An 18,965-nucleotide genomic window follows, 5' to 3' on the forward strand; every position below is an offset into this window, starting at 1 on the left:
CAGGCGCGAGCTGCCCGCCTCGCTCGGAGTCGGCTAGGGAAGTGCGCACGCGCGGGAGTTTCTGGCAGAAAGCAGGCGAGCCCGGGCCGGCGCGGGGCCTTGTGGGAGGGCTTAAGGAAGTAAAATGGCGGACCTGGCGAACGAAGGTAGGGGAGGCGCCGTCGGGGGCCAGCTGGCGGTCAGGGAACGGGCGGAGGGAGGTCCAGGGACCACAGGTCCGACGGGTGAGCACCCCAGAGTGCTGGGAACCCATCTTCTCTGGGATAGTGGCGCAGCGGGCCTCGCAGCCGCCCCCCATTGCGTCCCTCCAGGCCGGGCTCACCAGCCCGGCCCATCACTCCCGGCAGCCCCGACCCTGCCACAGTCCGGCCAGAGAGCCGGGGAGGCCGCTGGGGCCGCGGCTCTGAGGCCCTTCCGCCTTGCGGACCAGGCCGTAGGCTGAAGGGGGTGGGAGGCGCGGCGCCAGCGCCTCGGCCTCGGATGTAAATAGACTTCTGGGCCTGGTGGTGGGCCCTGCACGCCACCCTCCCTCCCCGCCCCCTCGTTCCCAGGGACCGGGGCTTTCCCCCTTTCCTGGCCTGGCTGCGGAGCAGGCCCACCCGCTAGTCCTGGGGGTTCTCATCCTCCGCGGGCCTGCCCAACTCCAAAACAGAGGACGCCAGGTCTGTTTTCACCCCCCACCCCGAACTCGGCCCCCAGTTCTCCCGGTTCCGTCGTGGTGACCTGAGAGTCGCGCCTCGCCTCCTTGCATTTTAGGCCCGGCCGCAGGATGTGGGCCGCTGAAAGCCCTGATTTCTCTTTGGCCCTTTTTGCTGCACTTTCAGAGAGAGACACACACAGAAACTGTGTGATTCCCTCCTCTGCGGAGCGCTGACATCCCACCTGAGCGTTTTTGACAAGGTTCCAGTTGGAATCCCCCATAGAAAGCACTCCATAAGCCGATGTCTGCTTAAATCAACAGTGGTGTTGGTATCGCTGTAGCTTCAGGACTTCCGAGGCCTATTTTTAGTTCCCTCCGTTTCTAGGTGCACAGCGACCGGCGCGCTATTTCCCTGCCTGGTCCTGATTCCCTCCCTATACCATGCTCCCAGCTATCCAAGGGTATCCTGAGGTTTCCAAACTGAACTGCAGGAATGCATGAATGATAGTGATAAATGCTCACCCTGGTGGAGCATTTGGGATGGTACCAGATATTGTTCAAGTCTTGATCACGGTATGTTACCTTGGTTAATACTCATCCTCAGAAACTCCATAAAGTAGGTAGGTAGTGTAGTTCCGTGCACTTGGTGAGGACACTGAGTGACTAAGTTACTTGTCCAAGGCAGGCCACACAGTAAGGCACAGGGATGTGAATCAATGAGGTCTGGCTTCAGAACCTCCTACCCCCTTAATCTTACAAAAGATATGCGCATAAAATATGTCCTTTTATGCGCATATCTGTTGTAAGATAAGGGAGCCCATAGAAGATTGAGCATTCCATTCATAAGATCCATTTAAAGGCCAAAGAGGGACTGGACGAATGGGAATCAGTATGATATAACTGTACATTTACATCTTCGGCCCATTCAATTTCTTGATCTCAAGACTCGCATATCCAGCATCATATTCAGCATCTCCATTTGGATGTCTAATAGGCCTGTCAAACAAAATCCCTGTCTTTCCTCCAGAACCTGTCCATTCCACAGTGTTTCCCCCAGTGTAGTAAATGGCAAGTCCGTTCTTTGAATCAGGCCAACACCTTGAAGTCACCCTTGACTCCTCTCTTTCTCTTACACACCACAGCAAATCTTGTCAGTTCTTCCTTCAAAACATTTCCAGAGGGTGACCACTTACTACCAACACTGCTGCCCCTTGGGCTTCCCTTCCACCCTTACCCATCTGTCAATTGCTCAACCCAAAAACCAGAGTGGCCCCCCCATGCCTCCCTGGCCTCTTTTCCCACCACTCTCTCGCTGACTCTGGCTTTCTCACTGTCTCTTGAGTGGTCTCTATACTCCCTCCTTTATGCCTTTGGACCTGCTGGTTCCTCTGCCTGAATCAGTTTTACCACATTTATCCCCATGGCCCACTCCTTCACTTTTTAATATTTAATAATATTACTTTATTATTGAGACTTTCTCTGGCCACCTATTTTAAATTGTATCCACATTCCCTATCCCCTTTATCCTACTTTATTTTATTCCACAGCACTTATCACCATTTGGCATGCTAAGTTTACTTGTTTGTTCAACTGCTACCCTTCTGTTAGAATACAAGCTCCATGAAGGCAAAACCTTCTGTCTGTCATCACTGATGGGATATCCCTTATACCTAAACAGTTCCTGGCACAGAATAAGTATCCAAGAGATGTTTGTCGAATGAATGAATGAATGAATGAATGAATGAATGAATGAATGAATTCATCAGTGAGGACCTTTATTGTGAGGTATACTTTGAGCATAAAGGGAAAATTACAGATTCCTATTTTCCAGGGATACCATTTCTAGCATATACGTTGACACATGAGCTGTCAATTGTAAATTGCATAGTCGAACAGTAAGTGTAAAATAGAGAATGGAATGTTTTGTACTTAAAATTTTTGCCTAATACAGGCCACACTCACCTACCGTGTTTCCCTGAAAATAAGACCTAACTGGAAAATAAGCCCTAGCATGATTTTTCAGGATGACATCCCCTGAACATAAGCCCTAATGCATCTTTTGGAGCAAAAAGTAATATAAGATCCGGTCTTATTTTCAGGGAAACACGGTAGTACTTTGCCTTTGATACTAGTTCTGTCATAGTTGTCCTCAGGAAATCAACTCTGTTTATGCTTCACATACCCCTGCCGTCCTTTAATTGGTCGTTTCTTGACTCCATTTGTGGATTTGGCTTGGATGTTTAATTTCTTATCCACTGTGTAAGCTAAGATTCCTTGCCGTGCATTTTGAAGCTTTAGGGACTGCCCCATCAGTGTGCTTTCCCTCTTGCTATTTAAGCTCCAGACGCCCTCTTGGCTTCTGTCTTTCCAGAGTGGGATCCTAAGCTGGTCCATCCTCACACCCTCGGCCTCTCTTCTCTGGGCCATTGCCACCTCTGTGTGAGTCTGAAGCGGTGGTTGGCCACCAGGGCTGGACATTAGGATCTCCTGGGGAGCTTTCTTAAAATCACAAATGCTCAGTCCTCACAACCACCCGTCCTGATTCTGTGAGGCATTGGGCGGGCCCTGGGCATCTGTACAGTTAGAAAGCAGAACAGGTGACCCTGATATGCAGCCAGGGTTGAGAACCACTGGTTTGAGTGGGAAAGGTTAGGAGTTCTTTCGTACAAAGAAACATTTCCAGTGGTGTATCCAATACAGCATCTTGATGGCCCTCATTGCCATGGTGATCTCTTCAGGGATGGTGATGGCAACTCCCACAGCCCTTCCACGGGTAGCCCTGCAGCCCGTGACTTTTAAAATCCAGTTGAAATGATTCTCTCCTAGAAGAGAGAGAGACAGAGAGAGAGAGAGAGAGAGTGTGTGTGTGTGTGTGTGTGTGTGTGTGTGTGTTTTACACTTGTAATTTTTTGGATATTCTCTTCTGCTTGAAATGTCACTGTTGATACATCCCACACTCATTACTCATCCTATCTCTGGAGTTATTCTGCATTGTAGACCAACATCAGGATTTGAAGGCAGCATTTTGACCCTGGTAAAGTAAAGAAGAATGGGAAGGGAGTGAACAAAATGTATTTGAGCAGAGTGTATTTGAGCTGTAGGGATTCTTGGACTCTAGATTAAAAAGCATTAAAAGGCACCACATACATATGAATCCTTGCTGGCCTATGGACATGCATGGTAGAAATCAGAGATTGTAAAAACTTTAGCCCTGTTGACATCTGGGGCCGATGATTCTCTGTCATGGAGGCTGCCTGGTGCCTTACAGGATGTTTAGCAGCATAGCGGCGTCCCTGACTCCACCCACAAGATGCCAGTAGCACCCACCGTCTCCTGCACTCCTACCCCAGCGATCAGAATAGCCAAAAATGTCTTCAGACACAGTGAAATGTCTGGGGACACAGTGAGGGGGACAGGGAGTGAGGAGAACCACCAGCACTTGAGACCCACTGGTATAAAGCGATGGTGGGGCACAGGCTTTGCCTTATAAACAGGATTTGTTTTGACTCTGCCTTATAAAAGGCAAATTCTTAGCCCTTTTGAGCCTCAGTTTCCTCACCAGTAAAATGGGAATAATGATGATCACATCTATCTCATGGTTGCTGTGAGCATGGGATGGATTAATGCACATAAATTATTTAGCGCCTGTGTCCACACACGGTAATAAACAGTAAACGGTAGTATTTTCACTACAGTGGCTTCCTATTGTAGACACATTTAGCTTAAGTGCTCAGCTCAGCAGAGATTGTTAAAAAGTGAGTCTGAATAGTGTGGGTGAACCTACCCCCACTGAATGAGCTAGCCCTGGGGTGAGCTTATAATGGGAGGTCAGCGGGGGCTGGGCCGGCAGTCCTCCCAAGTTTTCCGTCTTGCGTTTCGTTGCATAATCATCTAGCCGTGGGTTCTGAGCCTTGTCACTAGACCTTTGGGACCAGATCAGTCTGTGTTGTGGGGCTGCTCTGGCCCTGACCCACTATATGCCAATAGCACCCTCCCCACTCCCCCAGTTATGATAACCAAAAACGTCTCCAGACATTGCCCAGTGTCCCCTAGGGGGGCACAGTTGCCCCCAGTTGAGAACCACTGATCTAGGTTGACCAAGTGTTAGTCTAGAGATTTTTCAAGGCTGGTTTGGCTTTCCTCAGTTTTCATCTTGTTGATGGCAAAGGTGGCTGGTATTGGCTTGGCCGAGCTTTGGTAGCTCTCCATGGTACTTTGAAGCAGTCAGGAGGCAGATGGGTTTGTGTCGTTATCTATTCAGGACCTAGTGGCAGTGTTGGCAGCAAGCAGTTCTTTGTTTTGTTTGAACGGGACTTGTTTTTGCCACCTGTGGGCATTAACCTTCCTGTGGTCCCGTGGAGTCCTGTTTAGTGTGACTGTGCAGTACTGCTGGGTAGCAAACTAGATGCACAGGCCCTCAGAGGACAGCCCCGCGTGGGCAGTTTACTTGGTTGTCTTGGCACGTGGTGCTATTGCACAGCACTCACTGTGGATCTTTACCCTGATTGCGCGTCACACTTATTTAAGGAGGTTATGGAGGAAACTAGAAACTGATGCCTGGGCCGCACCCTCAGAGATTGTTGCAGGGTCCAGCGGGTCTGTCGTTTTAAAAAGCCCCACAGATGTTTTATGACATGAAGCCAGAGTCGAAAACCACAGGCAGAACTTACCAAGTTGCTTCAGGGGTGAGCAGACATGCTTAATTTGGCCCATTTAGGTTTTTCTTTGTTTTTAATTAGGAGCCAACACTTAAGAATTCTGAGGTTTCTGGGGGGAAAAAATAAACCAGGTTTCTGACTTCTCTTGAAAAACCAGGGCCAGCCCCGGCCTGCATCCCTGCACAGTATGATTTGCCAGGACTGAGCAGCCGCCGCTACCCCTAAGGTAGACTGTGTGCCGCCGACCCCCAGTCCCTGCCGAGTTTGGGGCCTGCCCGCCTGACCTGGGTTGGTGTTTGGATTTTCCACCCTGTTGGACCCCTCTAGACGTAGTTCTTCCCACTCAGGGTACGTTTTACTAAAGAACCCCAGCGGAGAGCTGACAGCCTGCAGTTAATGCAGGAGTCAGTGTCCTCGAGTACTAGTACTCAGCGCAGCGTGTGGCGCAGGGTCCCCGGGAGTCCCCACCTTTTCCAGGGGACTGCGAGTTCAAAACTATTTTCCTAATAATACAAGACCATCATTTGCCCTTTTCACTCTCATTCTCTTGTGAATGGGCCATGGAGTTTTTTCCGGAGGTTATAATAGCGACAGGTGGACTGGAGAAGCAGATAAGAGAATCTAGCTGTCTTCTATTAAGCCAGACATTAGACAGGTTTGTCAGAATGTAAAATAATGCCCCTTTTCTCACTTTTCTTTTTCCCAAAAATAGTTACTTTTCATAAAAACATTATTTAGGTAATCCTTTACTGACTTAAATAAGTTCACTAGTATCGACATTTTCTTAGTTTTAATTTCTAATGTGGTAAGTATCAGAAGCTATTGCCCACATTTACAAAAGCTTGCAGAGATCCTCAATAATTTACAAGTTTGAGAACTGCTGGCATGCGATAGCGGAGCCCCAGTGTAAAGGGCCTGAGTGGGGCCTGAAGGGAGACCCACGTGGGTTTCTTCCCTGTCTGTCCGGCTGCAGGGGAATTTTAAACTGGGAGTGAGTGACAGGCTTCGGTAGATAACTGGTGGCACAGTAGGAAGTGCCTGGATTGACTGTCCTCGGTTTGTTTCTTGCCTCAGCCACTTACTTGTTTGACCTCAGTTCCTGCATCTGTGGAACGGGAATGAAGCCGATCAAGTCTGAGGATTGTATGAGAGAAAACGGGTCGCGGCATGTGTGGGCCATGTCAGTCACGACGACTGTTCCTCTTCTGATTGCGCGCAGGGGCAGAGAAAAAGCTCCTTTGGGGTTGTAGCCACGTTTCTCCATCTCAGCAGTACTGACGGGGGGCTAGTGGGGGCTGTCCTGGGCATTGTGGCGTGTTTAGCAGTTCTCTGACTTCTACCCAAATGACGCCATGGCACCCACCTACCCCCGTCTTGACAAGGAAAAATATCTCCAGGTATTGTCAGCTGTCTCCTCAGGGGCAGAATCACCCCCATTTGAGACTCCCCGCCCTGGCTTAGGGTATTCCATTGACCCCCCCCCAAGAGATTCTGTGTTCTGTAATTATCTGATCTACTACATCCTAGCCCTGCACACATTTAAATACGCACACTGAGTAGGGGGGAGAAGGGAGGTAACTGAGAAGCTGGGGTCACCCTGGTTTGTGCCGTCTGGCACATCGGGAACTGATTGTGGTGTATGATGCGAGTTATTGCTCTGACTCGGTCTTCTTCCAGGTAATGAATGCAGGGCTCCTCAACCCTGGCACGGTTGGCATTTGGGGTTGATCATTCTCTGTGATTGGAGGACCGTCATGCGCATCACAGGATGTTGGTCAGCGGCCCTGGGCTCCCTTTGCTCGATGCCATTAGCAACTGCTGCCCCGGTGATAACCGGAAATGTCTCCAGACATTGTCCACTGCCCCCGGGGGGCTGGGGGGGGCGACAGAATCACCCCTAGTGAGAACTACTGGGCTATAAGATTAAATAAAACTATCCAGGAATAAATTGTTTGCCAACTAGACCTTAAGACTCACCCTTCTGACGTTTCTTTTCCATTGTGGCCTTTTGGCCGCTAAGTAGGCGTCGTGGCCTTCATATCCCTGTTAATAAGGAGGAACAGTGTTTCCCTGACCTTTCAGGTCCAAGGTGAGGTCCTGACCGAATGTCGGAGCTGGAAAGCACCTTCAGAGGTGCTCCAGGTCCAGGCTGTTTTATTTCATGAGCGGTGGAGGGAAGGGGCCGGCTAGAGCCCAAGGCTGTGTAAGCAGGGACGGTCGGCCGGTACCAGTGTGCCTACCGCCAGCCGGTGGGTCGAAGGGCTCGTGGTCATCCTTTCCAGTGGATCAGTACTGTCAACTTAATGGGCACTTGTCCTCCTGAAAACTGACCCATGTAGGGCACTACATTCGCTCTCACTGTGGCACAGAAAAATAGGGACTTGCAGAGAAGGGAGTAAGTACTCCATGCACGTGTTTAGAAAGCAGACCTTGCTGCTGCAGTAAGTTTAAAATGCCTTGGCCGAGTTTGCCACTCAGAATTTTGGAAGATTTTGGACCCAAAATTAATACCTGTGTTGCATCTGTCACAGCAGCATGGGAGTAAGAAAAACAGTTCTTGAGAGTTTGGCTTTCTCAGGTGGCAAGAGCGAGCAAACAGACTCCCCTTTGCTCGGAGGAGAAAGACTTGTGCAGCGTTCACAGTGGTGGCTTCTGGGGCCCTGAGTCCAGGGCCTGGGTTACTCAGCGTCAGTGCCACAGCAGAGGGCACCCTGCTTGTGGAGTCTTCTTGGCAGAGGAGCGAGAGTTATTTCAGCTGCCAGCATCTGCCACTGAGACCAAGACGGGCCCTCACAGCCTCATTACGGTCATCTCGGTCCCCACACCTGAGGGGCCAGCAGGCTCTGTCTCCAAAATCCTCCACTCCGTCCACTTTGGCCTGTCTCCAAGGCCACAAGCCTCGCCTGAGCCACCACTGTCACTGCCACTTCTCACTGGGACAGACCCCCTGGTCCCCTTGCATCTGTTCCTGCCTCCCTGACATCAGTCTCCTCGCCTCTCCCTGGATGGTAATCACCAACATTTTGTTCCGGAACTTTTCTAACACACACAAAGGGGAAGAAGCACACGAGGACCACGGCCAGTGGGTCTGTTAGAAATGTAATCAGATCGCGTCGCTCCCCGCCGTGTCCTCCTCCCCCGGCCTCGCTTACACAGGAGCAGGCTAGACTCCTCAGCCTGGCACCCCCGCCCCAGCCTCACCTCCCACCTTTCCCGTGGAAACTCTCAGCCCTGTTGGCCTCCAGGTTCTTTCTGTCCTTAGGACTTTCGTATTTGGGGTTCCCTCTGCCCAGTATATTTGGCCTTTACCTGCTCACTCCTTTATGTCTGAGGTTCAGATGTCACTTTGGAGAGGCCTTACCTACGCCCTCTCCCTACAGAGCCTTCTACCTGTCACTGCCACCTCTTGCTTTATCTTCCTTATAGCACCCATCTCCAGAATTGTCTGATTATCTGCCATGCCTCTGGGAACTTGTTTGTTTTCTTTTCCCACTAGAGAGCTGTGCCCTCGTGGGCCTTTGGTCTGTAGTGCTGAGCAGGGTGCCTGGCACATAGTAGGTGCTCAGTAAATCGTGCTGCGGGGAGCAAGGCTTGTCTGGTTGGCCCCGTCACATCTCGCCCCAGTGAATCCCTTGGCCTCAGAAGGTCTTGAGGGGTGCTGAGCTGCTGAGTGATTGTGTTGAGGTGTCCCAGCGTCCAAGCAGCTCTTGGAAGGGGCCAAACCCTCCTTCAAACACGAGGCATTTATCACTGTCAAAAGCCCAGGGGCTGGGGACAGTCCTTGAATCCAAGACCCATGCTTTAAGGTGGCGTCAAAGTGTTTGCAGTCTTCTACGTATAATTATAATAATAATAACACCAGTGTGGAATTCATATTTTGTGCCAACCACTTTATATGCATCACTTCATTCAATCCTTCCCAAAACTGCCTGGGACAAACCATCCCTGTTGGACAGAGGAGGACAGTGTATGGAGAAAGGGAGTTAACTTGCCCAGGGGCCCAGCCACAGTGGTTGAGGCCAATTTAAATGCACACAAAAACCAGGGCCTGCATTCCTGAGTTTCATCACTTTTGGTCTGCAGCCTCAGCAAAAGTTATGTAGTCCTTAGATTTCCTTCCCATGAGGGGGTATCCGTAGCCTTTACTGGAACTTTTCTCCAGTCTTTAGCCTCTTTTACTTCACCTCGGCTATGCTGGAGTTGCGCCCTCTAGTAGCAGAATAGAAAAATGCTGTCAAAGCTGGATCCCCGAATTTCTCAGTGGTTTTCGATGAAGTCACTGACTTTGTTTGATCTATTGAATAGGTTTATGGGGTTTCTCTTGGATTCACGGCACAGAGTTCCCCCAGAGCCTTAGTCTGCGTGGGTGGGCTTTGGCTGCAGGGCCAATGGAAGGCCGACTGCTGCGTGGCCTTAGGGAGACAGCAGAGGGTGCGGAGGAAGTGGGGCCACGAGGCGCCCAGCTCGGAAAGTCAGGCTTAGGGTTCTGGGCCCCACCTGTCCCCCTTACCAGCTGTGTGACTTTGGGCAAGGTACCCATCTGTCCAAGGCCCCTCAGTGTCGTTTCATGATCTGCAGATGAGAGATGATAAGTAACAAGTATGCCGTGGGAGTTGCGTGACATGAAATGGGATGGGGTGTGTGAAGTGTCCACCGCCAAGTCAAGTGTGCGTTGCTCGCTCTCGCTGTTGTGAGAAGTATCAGGGGCCAGCGGTAAGGGGAGAGCCTTGACAGTTGTCGTGGATTTCAGTAGGTGACGATAACAGGATGAAGAGCATTGCAGGGAAAAAACGTGCATGAGATAAGAGAGCATCGTCTCCCAGAACTGCCCCGTGTGGTGTCCGTGAGACCAGCGGAGCGTCGGCTGAGGAGAAATGTATTCGAGTTCCGAAGAAAGCATTCAGGGGCCCGGCACCCTCCGCTAGCGGGGCTGGGCGGCCACTGAGTGTGCCCCACTCTGGCCCCCAGAGCGTCATCACCTAGCCACAGCATGACTGAGATCAGGGTCATTCTTCAGCAAAGAATTCGTTTGCTAACAGAGTTGACACATAACTGATGAATCCGCCTTTATGTTGCAGCACAGGACTGTTTATAATAATTCCTGAGAAAAGACTTAAGGGCTGAGGTGGTGTCGCAGGATTAAAGCAGTTGCCACAATTTAATACTGTTATTTGTGTTGGCAAGATGCTTTCCATATTTTTTACACAGATAAGAAGATTAAGACACATCAGCCCAGGATTAAAGCTCATTTTACACAAGTACCTTGCTGACATTTTAGACAGGAATTCCGAGTGGCTTTCCAGAAGAGGGATGTTTCCTGGCAGGTGTTTGAGTCCTCATTTAGGAGGGGAATAAACAGAACAGGAAAGATAGTCCAGGTTCCCTTCTCTGTGTGTTTTTCTAGGTCTGCATATTTTATTTTAACAGCGCTCCTCAGAGACAGAGGTTGGAGGCAGCCACAGGGGGGTGCCAAAGCTTGCTGCAAGACAGGGCCTGCCTTTGGTGTGTGTGTACATTACTCCCTCCGCAGCGCGAAGAAGGAAAGTTTATGTGAAAGGGGGGAGTGGAGAGAATGTTTTCAGCTTAGAGCCTAAATGTGTTATGCAATACATTATGTGGTTAAACATTTGACAAATGAGGACAGCGCAGTGTGTTTCTGCATTGAGTATATGCCTTGGAATGTGTCTTGATTTTTTTCCTTGAGGACCCAGAGGATCAGCTATTGGCTTAAGTGCACACTTGACCGAGGCAGATGATCACATGACTTGTTGAAAGCTTCGGGCCCACCCCAAAACCTTTTGCTCGCCCTCTAGTTTCGTTTGTACTCTTCCACGGATGTTTAGAATGGTAACTGACAGCTGCTGTTATTTCTCAAAAGAAAAGTGTGTCTGTTCCTTAGCTTCCAGGCCCACCTGAGCAGAAAAGACGGGAAGAAGCAAACGGGTCATGACTTCTTCCTTTTGCACTTGTGGTGCATGGATGGCTCAGGTGCCAGGCCCACCTGGTTTAGAGACCTGGCCCCAGCTTAGACAGCCTCTCTTGAGTCTCCATCTCCTGTTCTGTAAAGTAAGGACGTTGGGATGACCTACCTCCTGAGGTGACTGTGAAGGAAGATTCAGGAAGATGATGCAGACGAAGCGCTGAGCACCTGCCTCGCCCCTAAATACTGCTGGCCGCTGTGGGAATCCATCCGGGGGCTGGGGAAACCCCATTTGGGAATGTCCTTGCTGTGAATAACATGGAAGCGACTGGAAGAAGTCTAAAGATGGAATCCCAAGACCTGTTATCTTGGAGGCTGGGAAACACTCTTCTACCCCTGGGCCAGCTGTGGGGTCCCGGCAGCTCTCTGCTCTCCTTCCCTTGCTTGCAGCAGGGACTCCGCCTGTTTCCTCAGCCACCTTCTCCCTGGGAACTCTTCTTCCTTCTTAGCTCCTTCTCAGCCTGGCTTCGGGCGTTGCCTCTCTTCATCCCCCTTCCTTGTGGCCTCTGAAATAAACACATAACTCATTTTGTCTTAAAGGTTTTGCCACTAATCAATCTCTGAGCAGAAAAGACACAGATAAAACCCTGGTAGGGGTGGTACCTAGAAGCCCACTGTTCTAATTCTCTCAAGCGCAGGGCGATTTAAAACTCTCCTCCTTTTGACCTGCCGGAGACATTGTACACCAAATTATGGGCATGACTTCGGGGTGGGGCTTTTAGAACTTCCCACACTTGCACCCAAGCCAACTGTGAACTTTCTCTTGGACCCAGCGCCCCAGGTCAGTAATTTCTGCTTTAGGAAAAGGGACCGTCACCTTGGAGACCAGACCCCCTCAGAGACCTACGCTCTCTGCAGGGAAAATGGCCTGCGACCCCTTGGGTCAGGAGGGAGCCTACATCTCAGGCTCCCCCGCCTTCTTTTGTGCCAACTTTGGTTCATTTCCTCAACAAAGGAACGGCCTGAGTGTGTTTGGCGTTTACATTCCAGAAACGGGTACACTGGACCATGCAGATGTGAACATGAGGGGAGGGGTACACTCTACTTCTGTCTCCCGAGGCTGGGGTGGTCTGCCCCCATCTGTCCTCACGGGTCTGGAGGACGCTGTGTCGAGTTCCTCCAGTGCTTGCTGTCTGCTGACTCACTCCTCCCTGCTCCTGGTCACCTGGTTAAATGCTGCTCATCTTAAATGGTACTTTCTCCAAGAAACTCCCCAGTTCCCTCCTTTTCCACAGGCTCCCAGGCTGAGTGCCCAGCTCCACACTGGGTCCCTCTGTGCCTCCCCTGTGCTGTAATGTTCAACTCAAGACTGAGGTCCTGCCCTGGCAGGCAGGGGACATGTCTCTCCGTGTCACCCCCACACCCTAGAAGCCGGTATGGTGCCTGGTGCACAGTGGGCACTTGGTGTGTGGAATTGCTGACAGTTGTAGTTGCTGAATGAATGTTATGATTGAATCTGTCCAGGTAGCAAGAGGTGCAGCTGGGGAGTGGGTCCCAGGCTCAGCTGGCTGGGCAGGGCACCCTGCCAGTCATGGCCATGTCAGCAATGCCTCTGGGAGCTGGGCCCGCAAGGGGGATCGGGTGTGTGTGCAGTGGGGGGGTACCCAGACATCTGGCAGAGGTGTGGAATCTGCAGCTTTCCGTGCTCAGGCTTACCTGTCCGTGCTGTCACTGGGGCTGCAAAGACCAGATCCTGGACACAGGCCCTGCCCTCGGCATCACAGCTGGGCCGTCCAGTCCTGTTTTGCATCTGAACCTCAGTTAGTTGGAGGCGAGCTGCAGGGTATGGGGTGGGGGCTGCGCTCTGGGCCGGGATGTCATCAGTGGCTCACTCCTTTCAGCTTCTGGCCAGCGCCCCTCCTCCCTGCCCCCAACACACACTTTGCCTGGGGGTCAGGAGGCTGGGACTTTGGGTCCTTATTTGGGATCATAGCTGGGCTCAGGCTGGGTGCTGTCCGGAGCGCAGGAGCTGAAGAGAAGCCCGTGGGGGAGGGTGTGGGGAGGGCTCGGATCGTGCAGTAGCCGGCTTGAACGTGGCACCTTGGGAAGCTGCAGTGAGACCAAAGCACCTGATGTGTCCCCCCGTAGGTGGGGCCGTGTGGGAGGCAACTTAGGGGCTCTGAATCCCACCTGCCTCACACCAGTGTGGGCCACAGTCGCCCACAGAACACAGTTCTCAGGCCTCGGCTCGGGTGTTCTGAAAACGGGGCTCTCTGGTCAGATAAATTGGGGGAACAGTTGGTGAGACAGGTTACTATGCTGTTGGTTTCCTTAACCCTTCCTATGCTGAAGTGTGAGCCAATGCTCCAGGCTGGCTGGTTTTTTACAAACTGATTTGATCAGGAAGCATTGCATAGAACCAGAAAACAAAAAAACACTGGTTGGCAGAACCTGGATCGAATAGTCTACATTTGATTAACGTTGTAATATTGTAGGTCTTTGTGGTGGCCTGGATTTTTAGAAATTTCGGGTGATGGTTTTCCCCTCTTTGTGAAAGGAAGACTGGGCTGGACGTCAAGCAGTTCACACAGGAGCCTCCTTGCTTCCATCCCATGTTCGTTCCCCAAACTTGGGTTTCAGTTAGCTGAGCAAACGCTGTTCTTCAGTGACAACCAGAAACAGTTTGGTGGTGGGAAATGGTTAAAAAAACCATCTGTGGCCACTCTAGTAAATGCAGGCCCATCCTACTTGGAAGGGGGTACGTGTTGTCATTTTGTAATACGGACACTAATTTGCAATTTATGGACTTCTGGCCTGACTGGAGCTGAGTGGAAATGAATTGTGTGTAACTCTGGTGCTTTGTGGTTTTGGTGGAGCGCTGACTGCAGGTCATTGTTGCATTTTAGTGTAGTGGCTGGGTTTGTTATGGCACGCAGCGGGGGTCCCAGTGGGACCCGAGGTGGTCGGCCAGAGCCCTTGCCTCCTCAGTCAGCGCCCTGGCGATGGAAGGCCTTTCATTCCCTCTGTAACTGCTTGTTGAGCCGTGTTTCAGGTTGGCTCTAAAGATAGAGGTGAACACAACAGAGGCCTCGCCCGGAGCTTATATTCCAGGGGTGGACGCTGTCGGCGAGCAGATAAACAACCCCATTACGAGCTGCATACAGACGCATCCCTCCCTTCTAACCAGATGTGTTACCCTAAGGTTTTCTGTCCCCTGGCTTCCTGGTCCCATTTTTCTCGTGATGCCTTGCACAGAACAAGGGCCTAATAAATATTTATGTGATTACGTAACAGCTGGTGTTACACATGTGAATAAGTACAGAGAGTACCTGAAATTAAATAAATACCTAAAAATAAAAAAAGCCCAGAGGAGTTTAGTTCAAACATTTACTGAATGATTCTTAGGTGGGACGCACCGGGTGACAAACAGGCTGGGGCCCAGAGCTGTTTTCGATGCCCTATCTGTGGGCCCCCCGCCTCCCTGACAGGTGGCCTCCATGTGACCCATGCAGGATATAAGCCAGAGCATGCTTTGGGGGCTTCCTGAAGGAGACGGTCAATACATGAGTTAGTGTTGACCATAAAAGATGAGGTGAGAATGTGTTCTAGGCAGAGGGACTGAACCAGGCAGAAGTCCAGGAGAGTGACAGAAGCATGGGTGTGCAGGGGACAGAGACACAGTACTGGTCAGGCAGCGGTGGCCTATCTGGTGAAGGAGCTGCACCCCTAGTCTGGGAGAGCATTGCCGAGTTTTAAGCGTGCGTTCCGCACCAGTGTTCTGGCTGCTGTGCAGAGAATGAAGGCAGGTGTGAACTGTGTCGGGGGGCGGAGGGGGCAGGAGGCAGGAGTTAGTAAGGTTGGATCTGCTTGCATCTCACCCGGTGTTCCTGTTCTTTGGGTGGCTGCTTCCAGAATCCAGACCGCCATGTCCCCTCTGTAGCCTCCCTCTGCCCCCAAGCTGAGCAACGTGCCCACTTGTACTGCAGAATTGTTTCTTCCTCAGATGGGACCTCTCCCCACTCATGCCATGTGGTCCTGTTCTGTCCCAGGCGCCCACGGGCAGCCAGGCCTCCCACAGATGCAGCCCCTCTTGTGTGCCTGCAGATCAGGAAGCTCTTTCTCTCCCATCCAAATGGTTCTCAGTCCATTTAGTCCTTCCTTACTAGCCTGGCAGTCATTTTCTCCAGTGCCCCTTCCCCTTGCTCATCCCTCCATCAAATATTGGTTGAGTCCCTGCAGGGTGCCAAGTACTGTTCTCAGCCTACAGGGCAGAGAGGGAAACTAGGCAGTCTCCCATCTCCTGGAGTTGACATCTTAGTAGGGGAGAAAGACCATAAACCCATAAATACATAGTGTATCAAGTGGTGAAGAGAAAAAAGCATCTCCGCGTCCCTGGGAGGCCCGTCCAAGGTTTCTTCTAGGGAGCAGAGTGTGTGTTTAATGAAGTCTCCCCCTCTCAGGCTGGAGGCTTAGAGACAAGGGGCGTAAATCCAGCTCAGTGCCTTAAGCAAAAGTCAGTATCTGATGACTTTCTCAAAAGTCGTGGGGATGGGGTTAGCCTTGGGCCTAGGGACCCAGGGCCTCCAGCTGTGTCTGTAGGATTCCATTTCCTCTTCTGTCTCCAGCCAGTCCAAGGTCCCTTGTGATGACACATGGTTGCTGGCAGCCCCAGGTTACCTCCCACCAGCTCAGCCACCCCAGCAGAGAGAGTTCCTCTTCCCCAGTAGCTCCCACAAAAGTCCTGGACCCACGTCGCATTCACAGCCCGTGGCCTGGCCTCATTCACGTGCCACAGTATTCCCACGCAGGACTCTCCTCCTTGGGTCTGGAGCCAGGGCTGGGCTCCATTTGAAATGTGAGGTGGGGGAGGGATGGTTCTCTAAAGAAAATAGGCGGGCTGGGTGGGGGCTGGGCTTGCCAAAACCCTGGCTCCTTCCTGTGTGCAGCTGGCCAGGAGTCGAACGCAGAAGTGAGGCTGAGGCCCAGACCTTCGGCCCCTGCTGCGGGGCTTGTGGGGTAAAGGCAGCGTGAGAAGGTCTCTGGGCTTCCCCGTGGTAGATACGGTGTGGATAAACTGCTACCGTCCCAAGTCCATGCAGCGTTCCTTGGCTGTCATGTATTGCCTGGCATAGGCACATTCGTTAGTTCATTCGTTCGTTCATTCATTCGTCATGGTTTGTCGGGCAGCAGTTACACACTGTGCAGGGAGATAGCTGCTTAGGGACGCACAGAAGCCTCACTGGCAACCTTTCCCCCTTCTTCCTTTAGCGCTTTGGTCTCACACATGTCGTTCACCTGTGTTTACTGTATGTGCTGAGGACCATTGAGGTGACTGAATCGGGTGTGGTGTGGCCTCACTGAGCACAGCGGAGGGAATGGTCACCACCAGGGGCCGTTGCCCCAAGCCAAGACCGGCATCTGTCCCGCTTCTCCAAGGAGCAGGAGTTTTGGGAGGTGGAGTAGGATAGGGTCATTTGATCATCTCAGTCTTGTCCCTTTTCCATCTCAAAATTTGTCCTCACCCCATCTGTATTGTGGGTAATCGCTGTGGCCTCCTAGCTAGTCTGCCCATGGCCCCCTCTTCCCCAAACTGGTCTCTCTTTACACTTAAACCAACCTCCGTGCTTCCCCCACTCCTTGTACAAAACACTCCCCAAATCCTCAGCATGGCCACCGTCTGCCGTTGGGCTGCATGCCTTCACACCTGCCACTGTCCCTGCCGGGCTCTTGTCCTTGAGACTTCAGCACAGCCACCTCTTCTCAAGGACGTTTCCCTGACACACCAGACCAGACACTGAGCAGCTCCCCACATGAACCGCGCGTCCTGCTGGGGCGATGCTGTGTGTGTGTGTGCAGGTTCCTGGTTAACCTCAGCCTTCCACGACTCGGGGCTCCCCAAGTTCACGACTCCACTGGCTTCCCGTCCACTCTTCCCCTGAATGCTGAAGGAGATCTTGGGCACACCCCACAGGGTCCCTGAGTGCACCGAGAGCCACTGTGCCCAGGCCCGAGGCAATGAGGGGCTCCCCTGGGGGTTAAAGTGGTCCTCATCCAGAATCTCCTATCCTGGGCTACCCCTGGATAGGAGACAAGTGGTGTTGCCTGAGAACGACAGGCAGCATCGCCTGGTCCCATCACGTAACAGGACACCCCAAAGGGTTTCTTTCTTCAGCAGCAGCCATGCAAGATGGACTGTCAGACTTGCAGCCCCATAAATTGTTTTTGCAGTAACTGGTGCTCACTTAGAGGCCCAGGGGAGCGGGGGCCGACTCGGCCGGGGTAAGCTCTCCGAAGGGCTGTGTGGGCAGAGGCTGCCGCCTGGTTGCCCCCTGGCCTCAGCTGGCTTGCACATTTGAGAAAAACGGAAAACCGAAACTGGGCTTCACCATTTGAAATTGGGGAGATGCCACGTTAAGGTCTGACTGCTCTGTGCCAAGTTTCTACAAAGCCACCATTGGTGACGCTGAACAGCAGCCCCCTTGGACAGCCTGCAGCCCGCCGCGTTCCTCGCCACGGCCCTTGGTCAGTGACACGGCCTGTTCGAAGTGAGTCTCGAAGCCTTTGTGTTGGTGTGTAACATGCACACGTATCCTCCCGTTAAGTGGCGCGTTGTCACAAACTGAACACTCCACGCGCCCACGTCATGCAACTGTTTTCTAAGTAATTTGATGTTTCTTTGGAGTTACTAGTTTCATATTGTTTTTAACTTTTTACAAACAAATGTAGTTTTGTTTACTATATGAATATAGTGTTGGGGGCAAAAACACCAATTTTTCTTTTTGCAGAAAAGCCTGCCATTGCTCCTCCCGTCTTTGTGTTTCAGAAGGATAAAGGACAAAAGGTAAGGGGCCGGCGTGTTCTCTCTTCACGTTTGTTTTCTCCAAGAGGTCTCTCTCCCAGGTCACATGGCCAAGGATGCTTCTGCCCTTTAAGCCTTCACATTGAGCTTAGAGAAAAAAGGTCCAGTGGCTTTAGGTGACCACGGCGCGAGATTAAGTTGGGTGTGTGGAAAGGCCTCAGACACCCAGCTTTAAAAACTGATGGTGGGAAGCTTCCTTCTAATTTCTAATGATTCAGTTTAGAAATACTACTGGACATTAGGAAAACTAGTAGGAGAGAAGAGTTAGAGAAAAAAGGTAGAAGGAAGGAGGAGGGACAGGAGGGAAAGAAAAGGTGGGTAGAGAGAGGAGAGAGTAATGGTGATTAAAAGGGAAAAACAGGACCTTTAATTAAAGATTTTATGGGGATTTTTTGGCCCTAACCAACTTGGCATAAATGTGTAGAATAATTATTAGTTGGCTTGCGTTGTATATTTACCATCCATCTTTGTTGGGTTGCTTCCCTCTCTTGGATTTTAAATGTCTCGGGCACGGTTGTTGGCAATACCTTGCCTACTTCATAGGCACGCCTTCATAGACGAGCCTGATCTGTGCCATAGTAGCATTCTGATGCCGCGTGTTGTTTTTCTTGAAGTCACCGGTTTTATATTTGTATCCCTCCCTGACAAAACAGTGTGGAAGCTTGGGGCTGTGTCCAGAGTTAGTTGGTGTTCTGTGACGATGTCTCCCAAGCTTGTGTGAGGACTCCCTCTATTTGTCAAAAAATAAATTTAAAAAAAAAAGGATAGGTGCTCGCCACCCATGCCCCAGGACAGCAGGTGTCATTTCGTGCCCGCACAAGGCTTCAGAGTGACCACATGCTGCGCTGGACTTGGTGTATTCCAAAATCTGTTTGCAGTCTGGTTGAT

The 18,965-nt window shown here is 51.4% G+C and overlaps 1 protein-coding gene across 11 annotated transcripts in view; it reads left to right on the top strand.

The window, feature by feature from the left end:
- The window catches only part of RANBP3 (RAN binding protein 3), a 51,339-nt gene continuing 32,374 nt past the window's right edge, over positions 1 to 18,965 (top strand). For 5 of the 11 annotated variants that reach the window (XM_033135245.1, XM_033135246.1, XM_033135248.1 and 2 more), the window contains exons 1-2: positions 2 to 146; positions 18,004 to 18,059. In XM_033135245.1, coding sequence (XP_032991136.1) covers positions 125 to 146; positions 18,004 to 18,059 — 78 coding nt within the window. In that variant the 5' untranslated portion in view covers positions 2 to 124. Of the gene's footprint in view, positions 147 to 18,003; positions 18,060 to 18,965 lie in introns of all 11 variants that reach the window. The other 6 variants (XM_033135247.1, XM_033135250.1, XM_033135251.1 and 3 more) reach the window with 3 other exon arrangements.

This window comes from Rhinolophus ferrumequinum, chromosome 18 (genome assembly GCF_004115265.2).
Source record: "Rhinolophus ferrumequinum isolate MPI-CBG mRhiFer1 chromosome 18, mRhiFer1_v1.p, whole genome shotgun sequence".
NCBI lineage: Eukaryota > Metazoa > Chordata > Mammalia > Chiroptera > Rhinolophidae > Rhinolophus > Rhinolophus ferrumequinum.